The 12500-nt window shown below is 47.9% G+C and overlaps 1 protein-coding gene across 2 annotated transcripts in view; it reads left to right on the top strand.

Annotated features, from left to right (window-relative positions):
* Positions 1 to 12500, top strand: part of si:ch211-137a8.2 (uncharacterized protein LOC777613 homolog) — a 28712-nt gene that overhangs the window by 370 nt on the left and 15842 nt on the right. For both annotated transcript variants that reach the window (XM_034678965.1, XM_034678964.1), the window contains exons 2-9: positions 1170 to 1320; positions 2068 to 2250; positions 2325 to 2459; positions 2553 to 2747; positions 3271 to 3400; positions 3620 to 3784; positions 3875 to 3975; positions 9110 to 9361. In XM_034678965.1, the coding sequence (XP_034534856.1) occupies positions 1170 to 1320; positions 2068 to 2250; positions 2325 to 2459; positions 2553 to 2747; positions 3271 to 3400; positions 3620 to 3784; positions 3875 to 3975; positions 9110 to 9361 (1312 nt within the window). The remainder of the gene's footprint in view (positions 1 to 1169; positions 1321 to 2067; positions 2251 to 2324; positions 2460 to 2552; positions 2748 to 3270; positions 3401 to 3619; positions 3785 to 3874; positions 3976 to 9109; positions 9362 to 12500) is intronic.

Here is a 12500-nt window from a genome sequence, read left to right as displayed (position 1 = left end):
TGAGATCTAAGCAATAGAATGAGATCAAAACAATTAGAATGAGATCAAAGCATAGAATGAGATCAAATCATAGAATGAGATCAAGGCAATAGAATGAGATCTAAGCAATAGAATGAGATCAAAACAATTAGAATGAGATCAAAGCAATAGAATGAGATAAAAGCAATAGAATGAGATCAAAGCAATTGAATGAGATCAAAGCAATAGAATGAGATCTAAGCAATAGAATGAGATCAAAACAATAGAATGAGATCAAAACAATTAGAATGAGATCAAAGCAATTGAATGAGATCAAAGCAATTGAATGAGATCAAAGCAATAGAAAGAGATCAAAGCAATAGAATGAGATCAAAGCAATAGAATGAGATCAAAGCAATAGAATGAGATCAAAGCAATTGAATGAGATCAAAGCAATAGATTGAGATCAAAGCAATATAAGGAGATCAAAACAATAGAATGAGATCAAAACAATTAGAATGAGATCAAAGGAATTGAATGAGATCAAAGCAATTGAATGAGATCAAAGCAATATAAAGAGATCAAAACAATAGAATGAGATCAAAACAATTAGAATGAGATCAAAGCAATTGAATGAGATCGAAGCAATTGAATGAGATCAAAGCAATAGAATGAGATCAAAACAATAGAATGATATTAAAGCAATAGAATGAGATCAAAACAATAGAATGAGATCAAAGCAGTAGAATGAGATCAAAGCATAGAATGAGATCAAGGCAATAGAATGAGGTCAAAACAATTGAATGAGATCAAAGCAATTGAATGAGATCAAAGTAATTGAATGAGATCAAAGCAATTGAATGAGATCAAAGCAATTGAATGAGAATAAAGTGATGAAATGAGATTGAAGCAATAGAGTTTGATCAAAGCAATATGATGTGATCAAGGCAATAGAATAAGATCAAAACATTAAAATAGGATCAAAGCAATAGAATGAGACCAAAGCAACAGGATTAGATTAAAATGATGGAATGAGATCAAAGCAATAGAATGAGATCAAAGCAACTGAATGATATCAAAGTCATAGAATGAGATCAAAGCAACAGATAAAGATTAAAGTGAAAGAATGAGATCAAAGCAACAGGATTAGATTAAAATGATGGAATGGGATCAAAGCAATAGAATGAGATGAATCCGCTCTGTCTTTTCAGACTGGAGCAGAGGTGGGTCCTCTGGCACGAGTTTATGAAGGAACACGCCCACCTTGACATCTGGCTGCGATTGGCTGAGCAGGCTGTCAACTCTCCATACCCCGCCCACATTACCTACATCGCCGCCAAAGAGGAACTGAGGAAGTTTGAGGTGAGGAGGAGTGAACAGCACGCCTTCAAACTAACACAACTATGTTCATTCACAGGAGATCCACAAGTGACTGTAAAATCTGGACATCTCACATCACGGGACGCCCTCAGAGAGAGAAAAACTGGGATTAGAACAAAATGAAGCTGGAGTTCAGGCACAGGTTAAAGACATAATCCAGGTAGAGCCTTCAGTAACCACTCAGAGGACCGACGCCGGCAGTGCTCCGGTGTAAATCCACTCATCTTACCACCTTCATTCACAAAGTTGGAGTGTGCAGCACGGCGTCAATCACCGGCGTCGAGGAGGCTTCAGATTCCCCTTGTTTGTCCAAATTAAATTCTGCTGTCAGGTTGGTCACCGCTGTGAAATCTGAGCCACACAAATCCTCCGCTGCAGCTCCGGCTCACATTAAAGCAGCTGTCAGTGCAGAATGAATAAAGGTGTTGTGTTCCTGTCACTTTCTGTTGTAGCAGCTGAGAGGCGTTAGAGTAAATGATCTCTGAGCTCAGGACTCAGCTCCATGATTATTCATATTCAGATGACAGAGCGAGGATTAGAGCTACGAGAGCAGACACAGGCCATTCCAGCATCCATACCTTAATGAGACTTTAACCTGCAGGTTCTTAAAGGAGGGAAAATGTGTCATACTTTTATACTAGTTCCTGGGCAGAGGCTTCAACCCCGGAACATGAATAACACATCAAATCGACTGAGCGCTGACGGCCTCTTGTGTTCCTGTGTGTTCAGAGGCTGCAGTGTGAGGCCGGATCTCAGCTCGTCAGGTTGGACGATCTGACCCGCAGGAATCGGACGCTCTCTCGGCAGTTTCACGGCGCCATGCGGGCGCGGCTGCTGGCGTCGACGAGGACCTGCGGGCAGCGATGGGACGAGGTGAACGCCAAACTGGAAACCATCATCGGACGCCGGAAGGTCAGCGAGCTTCCCCGAACTTTAACATCGTGCTTTGATTGATGTCTTATAACCGTCTCCATGTTTGCTCTCAGCTGTTTGCCTCAGAGTGGGAGGAGTTTGAGGCAGAGAGGGAGGAGCTTGCAGTCTGGTTGGCTGACCTGGACGTGCGTCTGACCGAGGTGGATCACCTGACAGGAAACACATGTGAAAAGCTACGGCGACTCCAGGTGTGTGTTCTTTACAATGCATTCCCTTCCCTTCCTTCCTCCTTACTGTGCATATGAAAGTTTTTATTCGTGTGTGTGTGTGTGTGTTTGCAGTCGTTCCAGCAGTGTGTGTGCGCGAACTCGGCGCGTGTCAACGCCCTGCTGCAGCGCGGCGAGGCGTTAATCCAGCGAAGCGAACCGACTGATGCTCAGCATGTAGAGAACCGGCTGCTGGAGCTGCTGCGGGGCTGCAGCCTCGCTTACAACAACATCGCACGAACACACACTCGACTGCTGAGCATGAGACTGGTACACACACACACAGTCACACACACACAGTGACACACACAGTGACACACAGAGTCAAACACACACATGTGACAACTGAAGTTACCAGGAAGTACTGCATGAGGGTGGCTCAAAATATTCACTCTAGGGCAGAAAGTTTTAAAGTTTTGTAAACTGATTTATGTCGAGTTCTCCACAGTGATTTATAGAAACTTTAAAGACAGAAGTTTCTGGTGTTTGTTTTTGGCCTTTAAGAGGGACTCCCTGACTTCACTGGTCCACTTTCTTAAAGGTTAGGGACCTCCAAAGTCAGATTTTAAGAAGATAGATTAAACTTAAAGAGAGATATTTGACCTTTAGTTCCCCAAAAGGGATCAAAGTGAACGGGTCCTTTAAGAAGGAGTGTTGTTAAAGTGGATTTGCACATCAGCAAACCAAAATAAACCCCCTCCTCCTCCTCTTCTTCCTCCTCCTCTTCATCCTCCTCCTCTTCTTCCTCCTCTTCTTCCTCCTCCTCTTCATCCTCCTCTTCTTCCTCCTCCAGGTGTTTGAAGACGACTGGATTCTGTCTCAGGTGACAGACTCTGGTTGTCCCTCAGAGAGTCTCTTAGAGGACGAGGGAGCGCTTGATAAGACCGGCCTGGACCTCCCTGCTTCTTCCCGTCGTAGTAAAAGTAAATTATCCTAAATCTAATAATCACACAAAGAAACGAGGTTCACATCGATCCAACATCAACCTCCTTCTTCTTCTTCTTCTTCTTCTTCTTCTTCTTCTTCTTCTTCTTCTTCTTCTTCTTCTCTTCTTCTTCTTCTTCTTCTTCTTCTTCTTCTTCTTCTTCTTCTTCTTCTTCTTCTTCTTCTTCTTCTTCTTCTTCTTCTTCTTCTTCTTCTAGTTAACCCCAGCCTTGATTTCTCACCACTCCACGTCCCTCCCCCTCCTCCCTCTCCGTCCTCGCCGGCCCATGAGCACCTGGGCCTGGAGTGGGACCCCTCGGTTGATATTGGGCGGTCCGTCTCGAGGGAGGATGCCGACTCTTCGTACTTCAGTATCAGCACAGGTAGGAGGAGATGCATTTTGAGGAAAGACTCAAATGCTGACAAACGTTCCCTAGGGTCAGCTTTAATGACGCCTGTTTGTGTGGTTTCAGGACGGTGTCATAGAGATGGTCTAAAGAGGCGGAGCTACATCAGCTCCCTCGGCTCCCTGTCTGACATCAACAATGACATCCCCAACCTGGAGGCAGACTCGGTGAGTTACTTTGGCATCCTAAGCTGTCCGACACGATGACACGTGTAACACCAATAAATACAGAAACTAACTGACTGAGGCAACAGTGAACCAGTAACTCCCATGGACCGGTTCACTAACTTTCCCCAGAACCGGTCTCAGGACCGGTTCACTAACTTTCCCCAGAACCGGTCTCAGGACCGGTTCACTAACTTTCCCCAGGACCGGTTCACTAACTTTCCCCAAGACCGGTTCACTAACTCTCCCCATGGACCGGTTCACTAACTTTCCCCAGGACCGGTCCTCTAACTCTCCCCAAGACCGGTTCACTAACTCTCCCCATGGACCGGTTCACTAACTTTCCCCAGGACCGGTTCCCTAACTCTCCCCATGAACCGGTCCTCTAACTCTCCCATGGACCGGTTCACTAACTTTCCCCATGGACCGGTCCTCTAACTCTCCCATGGACCGGTTCACTAACTCTCCCCATGGACCGGTTCACTAACTCTCCCCATGGACCGGTCCTCTAACTCTCCCCATGGACCGGTCCTCTAACTCTCCCCATGGACCGGTTCACTAACTCTCCCCATGGACCGGTCCTCTAACTCTCCCCATGGACCGGTCCTCTAACTCTCCCCATGGACCGGTTCACTAACTCTCCCCATGGACTGCTTCACTAACTCTCCCCATGGACCGGTCCTCTAACTCTCCCCATGGACCGGTTCACTAACTCTCCCCATGGACCGGTTCACTAACTCTCCCCATGGACCGGTTCACTAACTCTCCCCATGGACCGCTTCACTAACTCTCCCCATGGACCGGTCCTCTAACTCTCCCCATGGACCGGTCCTCTAACTCTCCCCATGGACCGGTTCACTAACTCTCCCCATGGACCGGTTCACTAACTCTCCCCATGGACCGGTCCTCTAACTTTCCCCAGGACCGGTTCACTAACTCTCCCCATGGACCGGTTCACTAACTCTCCCCATGGACCGCTTCACTAACTCTCCCCATGGACCGGTCCTCTAACTCTCCCCATGGACCGGTTCACTAACTCTCCCCATGGACCGGTTCACTAACTCTCCCCATGGACCGGACCTCTAACTCTCCCCATGGACCGGTTCACTAACTCTCCCCATGGACCGCTTCACTAACTCTCCCCATGGACCGGTCCTCTAACTCTCCCCATGGACCGGTTCACTAACTCTCCCCATGGACCGGTCCTCTAACTCTCCCCATGGACCGGTTCCCTAACTCTCCCCATGAACCGGTCCTCTAACTCTCCCCATGGACCGGTTCACTAACTCTCCCCATGGACCGGTTCACTAACTCTCCCCAGGACCGGTTCACTAACTCTCCCCATGGACCGCTTCACTAACTCTCCCCAGGACCGGTCCTCTAACTCTCCCCATTGACCCGTTTAACTAACTCTCCCCATGGACCGGTCCTCTAACTCTCCCCATGGACCGGTCCTCTAACTCTCCCCATGAACCGGTCCTCTAACTCTCCCCATGGACCGGTCCTCTAACTCTCCCCATGGACCGGTTCACTAACTCTCCCCATGGACCGGTCCTCTAACTTTCCCCAGGACCGGTTCACTAACTCTCCCCATGGACTGCTTCACTAACTCTCCCCATGGACCGGTCCTCTAACTCTCCCCATGGACCGGTTCACTAACTCTCCCCATGGACCGGTTCACTAACTCTCCCCATGGACCGGTTCACTAACTCTCCCCATGGACCGCTTCACTAACTCTCCCCATGGACCGGTCCTCTAACTCTCCCCATGGACCGGTCCTCTAACTCTCCCCATGGACCGGTTCACTAACTCTCCCCATGGACCGGTTCACTAACTCTCCCCATGGACCGGTCCTCTAACTTTCCCCAGGACCGGTTCACTAACTCTCCCCATGGACCGGTTCACTAACTCTCCCCATGGACTGCTTCACTAACTCTCCCCATGGACCGGTCCTCTAACTCTCCCCATGGACCGGTTCACTAACTCTCCCCATGGACCGGTTCACTAACTCTCCCCATGGACCGGTCCTCTAACTCTCCCCATGGACCGGTTCACTAACTCTCCCCATGGACCGCTTCACTAACTCTCCCCATGGACCGGTCCTCTAACTCTCCCCATGGACCGGTTCACTAACTCTCCCCATGGACCGGTCCTCTAACTCTCCCCATGGACCGGTTCCCTAACTCTCCCCATGAACCGGTCCTCTAACTCTCCCCATGGACCGGTTCACTAACTCTCCCCATGGACCGGTTCACTAACTCTCCCCAGGACCGGTTCACTAACTCTCCCCATGGACCGCTTCACTAACTCTCCCCATGGACCGGTCCTCTAACTCTCCCCATGGACCGGTTCACTAACTCTCCCCATGGACCGGTCCTCTAACTCTCCCCATGGACCGGTTCCCTAACTCTCCCCATGAACCGGTCCTCTAACTCTCCCCATGGACCGGTCCTCTAACTCTCCCCATGGACCGGTTCACTAACTCTCCCCATGGACCGGTCCTCTAACTTTCCCCAGGACCGGTTCACTAACTCTCCCCAAACAGCTCAGAGTTTAGACAAACAGCTCCGTCTGACACCCTGAGCCGAGCTCCTCTGCGTGCACATACTCCCCTTTAGCCTCCTCTGCTCCGGGCGTCCCATGGTCCTGTTGCCCCGGAGACTACGGAGTGATAAAACTAATAAATAATAGAAGTCCTGATCCTGAAGGATTTTGTGACTCAGCACTCAGAGACCATTGTAAATGAATAATTTTCAGATTCTGGAGTTTTGATGTCTTTAGATAATATTGTATGTCACATCATGCTGTGTCGTATGGTATCGTAACTGATGATGAAGAATGAGTCCAGACTTGGACTGAAGGCCTGAATGTAGGCTTCACCATGTCGGTTATTTTTTCATATTTTGTTGTGCACTCTGTATTCCTGTTGTCTAAGTCTGACCCAGATGCTACATGGCCTAGAGGCTTCGTCTGTCAGTCTGTCTGTCAGTCTCACACACACACACACACACGCACACACACACACACACACACACACGGTCATTGATGTTCCGATACACCAGCGATCTAAAAATGCTCTCTTTCGCTCGGTGTCAGCTCCATGATCCGTTCACAACAGTTCACCTCTTCTTCTTCTTCTGCTGACTTATTGATGACGACCGCTCTGCACAGCGTGGTTGTCTGTCTCTTGTCAGGTGCATCAGTTTCCTGTTTTAGCTTTTATTTCTGGCGAGACGCGAGGATGGAGAAGTGTGTGAGCAGCTGTGAGAGAGAGGGAGATGCAGAGGCAGAGGAGGAGATAGAAGGAGGTATAAAAGGATGAGATAAGACGGGGATAGAAATTAAAATTGTGAAGTAATTTGAGTTTCCTCCCCTGCCTGCCTGCAGCTCCTCCCTCTGTGTGTGTTTCTGCCTCACACACCCGCACACTGTTGCACTGCCGGTGAACCCTGAAGCTCAACAGGAGAAGAGATGAACAGAGAGACACATGTACAACTGAATTAGCATCTGATTACAGCTGCAGCATCCCAACAAAGACATCAAAGTGTGTGTGTGTGTGTTTCCTTATGTGTGTGTGTGTGTGCACCCTGTCACCCTCTTGTATTCCTCTTTTTTTTTTTACACAATCTTATTTATTATTGGACTGATGGAGGCGCGGTGCCAGCACGCTCTCCCTGCAGGCTTGGCTCGGCGCTGTCTGCCCAGAGACTGAAAGTGGCTGTGCTTCATTAAATCTGCGACCGGGTGACCTCGTCTGTGGGTGCTTGTGTGCCGCTTGAATTTTGAATGCTGCTCCAAAAAACGTCTCTGCAGAATTTTTTCTGAGCTACTACAAGATTTTGACTTCTTCAGTTTTTTTTTATCTCTGAGGATTTGAAGCGTCTGCAGGTTGGCCTGAGCTCACACTGAAGCCTAACTCTGTAACTCAAATCAAATTAGCTTCTTAAAATCACATCTTCTTTTGCATAATTTCTCAACTCTGTTTAGTCTTTGGTTTCAGGTTCTTTACTATAAACTTATCATCTTTCAAAAGTCCCTGTAACACAAGGAAGTCTGGAGCACTACACCAAAACGATGGTGCTTTGAAAGAGGACAACAAGGACAAGTATTACATTCAAAATCTTCTTAAGGAAGATCAAATAAAATATAAAACCTGATCAATATAGTTTGTGTAAAAGTCAACAGACAAGATCCTTCAGAGCTCCTCAAACTGCCCTTTTAAAGAAGAGCATCATATTAGAGGTCACTCTTGTAAAAATCAGATGAAGGGAGCAAACCTTCACCGCTGGAGGCTGCAGTTTCAGGACCACGATCATGGATCTGCATCTTTAGGACTCTTGTGACACTAAAAATGCGGTCCTTGACAAACACTAAGTGGTGCATAGAATTGTGCATTCCTGAATCTGCAGCTACCAAGCGGCAACCTCCGGTCTCATATGAAGCCCATGCAGAAGTGTTACAAACTGCAGTTCCTCGAGTGTCCACTAGAGGCTGGCTGCAGAAACACCGGAAACCACATACACACCCATTCAAAGAAGACGATCTTTACAGCAGAAATAAACATGTTTACAGCCTGGTTCAAAAAACGGCTTCGGTCTACGTAGCTAATTTTGCCCAAATAAGGACATGACTGACTTGATTGACAGGCGGGAACACATAGCTGTTGGCTAAGAGGCTCAAACTCCGCCCCTTTACGTCACACTCTGCCTGGTTGAGTTCAGCATTTCCAATATGGCTGCCGCCGCCGATTGGCTTCAAAACAGCGCTCAGGAACAGATGGGTGACGTCACGGTGACTACGTCCATTATTTATACAGTCTATGGTTGAAATGCAGAAGTGCAAAAAAACTGCAGTTCCTCAAGTGTCCACTGGAGGCTGTCTTTAAAAGCAGAAGAAGCCCAGTTGGTGCCCAAATTAAAACGCCAGTCTTCACAGCAGAATCAAACATCCTCACATCCTGTTTTGGTCTTTAAACCTCGTGTCTTATTTGAAACAAGGCTTCATAACGTCCAAACCAAAGGATGTGACACACATCAACTACCATCAGAAACTTTTGCAAACTCCCATGTATCAGTTTTAAGCATATAAGAGTGAATATTGAATATAACCTCTGTGTTTGTGATTTTTTCCTGTGCAGCGATTGGAGGAACGCCACGACCGCCCCGACCCCATCGTCTCCTCACCAGTAGCGCTGCAGGGAGGCTGGACTCGTCCCAACCAAGACCAGTGGGTGACTTCCACGCCCGACAGAGACGACGGAGACGACAGAGAAATGCTCAGCTTTGACGGCGGGCGCGTGAGGGAGTGGCTCGGAGTCCAAAGCCCCGCCCCCGCTCCTGTGAGGAAGACTTCCTGCTCCAAAGCTGTGCAGACTGACGGGGAGTCAGAGGTGGGTGGAGCCGCCGTCATTCACGCTGCTTTTTCAGTAATCAGTGTCATTATAGGTTCATTTTAAAGGGACAGTTCCTCATTACCAGTCATGAGACCACACCCCCAAAAAATGCATCTCAGGAAGTTCAGCTTCTTTTAAAGACAACTAATATAAGACACAACCAACTCTCTTCTTTCTGCTGAGCTTTTATCCCGAGGAGGTCAACATTAACATTCAGCACATGGCGTCACATGAACATCATCTGTGTGCGTTTGTGTGTGTCTGTGTGTGTGTGTGTGTGTGTGAAACCTCCTGACCTGACACTCGAGACATCCTCCCGTCCTCCCTCTCCCTCACAGAGTAAATAGTTCACCTCCTGTGGAACAACTTTGTGATAAAGCACAAAATAATCCAAAGATATGAGACATAAAGATGCTTCAGGGGCACAGATTCATGAGCTCAGACTCTCTTTCAGAGGGCCGTAAATCGTACAGTGTGAAACCAGCTCTCTTTGTTTCTCCGGCTGATTTTTTTGTTTAGCTCTTGACGTCTCAGCGGGAGGCTTGTTGACTATTTTTAGACAAACCGGCTACAGCAGAACATGAGAAGGAGAAACAGCGTTACAAATAAGCTGAGGAGATGTGCTTATATCTAAAAACAAGAGTTACCACTGCAGGATGAATCTCACGTTGACGTAACTTAAATCATGCTTGTTTTAAATCATGCTCATGGAGTGAAGTGTGCTCTGCAGGATGTGAGGCATGGTACCAGATGACATGTTGTTCTTCTTTGGCTAATGAAGAGGGAGGAAATGTCAGCTCCTAGTTTTCTGAGAGTTAAAACAACGGTTGGGGAGATCTTCCTGATCGAATGACCTGAAGGTGCAGGAGGAGAGTCTTCAGAAGGTGTTTGATTATCAGGCAAGCAGTTTCAGGAAGTAGACCGGTGTTTTGAGCCCCGCTAAAGTTGTTGCACGAAAATTAATCCCTCCGAAAAAAACCGAGTGAGCAGCTTTTTTGATTGTGATGAAGGAAAGCTGCAGATTATTTCTGCACAATAAGTTAAGGCTCCATGCCCTTCCATGTGCCTACATGGAATGGCAAAGCCTGAGGCAGGGAGAGCACACCTCTTCTCTATTTCATGTGCGTATGTGGAATGCTAAATTCTGAGGTGGGAAGAGCACACCTCTTCTCTCTTTCATGTGCCTAAGTTGAATACCAAAGTCAGAGGCAGGGAGAGCACACCTCTCTCTTTCATGTGCAGACGTGGAAAGTCTAAGGCGGAGAGAACACACCTTCCCTCTCTTCAATGTGTGTACGTGCATTGCAAAATCCTGAGGTGTGGAGAGCACACCTCCCCTATCTTTCATGTTCATATGTAGAAGTCCAAAGTCAGAGGCGGGAGATCACACCTCTCCTCTCTTTCATATGCATACGTGGAAAGCCTAAGACGGAGAGAACACACCTTCCCTCTCTTTAATGTGTGTACGTGCAATGCCAAAGCCTGATGCAGGGAGAACACACTTCCCCTCTCTTTCATGTTCATATGTGGGAATCCAAAGCCAGAGGCGGGGAGAGCACACCTCTACCTTTCATGTGTGTACATGGAATGCCAAAGCCTGAGGTGGGAGGGGGACACCTCTTCTCTATTTCATGTGCCTACATTAAACGCTAAGGTCAGAGGCAGGGAGAGCGCACCTCCCCACTCTTTCATGTGTGGACGTGCAATGCCAAAGTGTGAGGCAGGGAGAGCACACCTCTATCTTTCGTGTGTACATGGAATGCCAAAGCCTGAGGTGGGAGGGGGGGCACCTCCCTTCTCTTTCATGTGCCTACATTGAATGCTAAAGTCAGAGGCAGGGAGTGCACACCTCCCCTCTCTTTCATATGCACGAAAAGCCAAGGCAGGGAGAGCAGCAGCAAAGCCTCCAGGACGGAACAGAGCGAGCATCAGTGACGATACATATGATAAAATCAGACACAGCAGAGAGGAGGAGCTGGGGTGGAGGAGGGCTGGAAAGATGTTGGCAGGGAGAGCAGCAAGAGAAGGCAGGCGGAAGCATTTTGCGTGGCCTGTCTGAAGAAACGCTTGTATCAATATGTGTCCCCCAAATAAAATCATGACCACGCAGACTTCACTGAACACACATTTGTTTAGTCTATGCTCTGCCATGCAACGTCCCAGGATGATAAGTCGGTCCCCGTGATGTAGGTCTGCAAACACATTAATGTCCCCACAAGGTCACAACAACACAGTGTTGGTCTATGAGTGTGTGTGTGTGTGTGTGTGTGTGTTATATCTCAGTTTACCCAGCACTGTAAGTAGAAGTCTGTGCAAACACACACACACACACACACACACACACACACACACACACACACACACACACACACACACACACACACACACACACTGAGTGATGTCCTCTCTCTCCTGCAGCTCTATCAACAGTCTCAGTCCTCAGCCTTCATTTCCCCGCTCATCCACCTCTGTAAAGATGGATTCCTGAATAACTGTCCTCCATCCCTCCTTTTGTTTTCTCATTCTGTCTCTCTGACTTCATGTTACTCTCTCTCTCTCTCTCTCTCCTTTGGCTCTAGTCTTTATTTCCTCTCCCCCTCTCATTACCGTCGAGCCATCTATTTATCCTCCTCTTCCTGCGCCGCTCCTCGGCCCGGCGAATGAATCCATAAAGTCTTGATTTATGCATCGAGTCTGGCTGCACTTTTACTGTCGCCATAAAAACAGGAGAGAAACACCCAGACTTCCTCCTTTCCTTCCTTCCTCTTTACTTCCTCCCTCCCACATCTCTGTTTTTCCTCCGTCTGAATTACGACCAGTTGCAGATAACGGCCCCGCGTACGGGACGAGGACACACACAGAGAAGTTGGTGGACAAGTTTAAAATCTGATAACAGAGTGTGTGTGCTCGTGTGTGCGTTATAATTAGAGCCATTTGGGGCATAGTCATTTGCAATATGCGAGTTTGATTGAATGCGTGTTTGTGCGTAATAGCATTGGCACTTTTTAATGGAGGTTCATTACTGACTAAACTATCGAGCGAGCAGCAGACAAATTGGAGCAGGACTCAACCTGCAGAGGAGGAGCAGAGGGTCCAGAGTTTAATCCATGCTTTGGAGCAGCTCGACAAGCACTAA

The sequence above is a fragment of the Notolabrus celidotus genome, unplaced genomic scaffold (genome assembly GCF_009762535.1).
Source record: "Notolabrus celidotus isolate fNotCel1 unplaced genomic scaffold, fNotCel1.pri scaffold_274_arrow_ctg1, whole genome shotgun sequence".
Lineage (NCBI taxonomy): Eukaryota > Metazoa > Chordata > Actinopteri > Labriformes > Labridae > Notolabrus > Notolabrus celidotus.
Note: the sequence above shows the minus strand (reverse complement) of the source record. Positions and strands in the feature narration are given on the sequence as shown.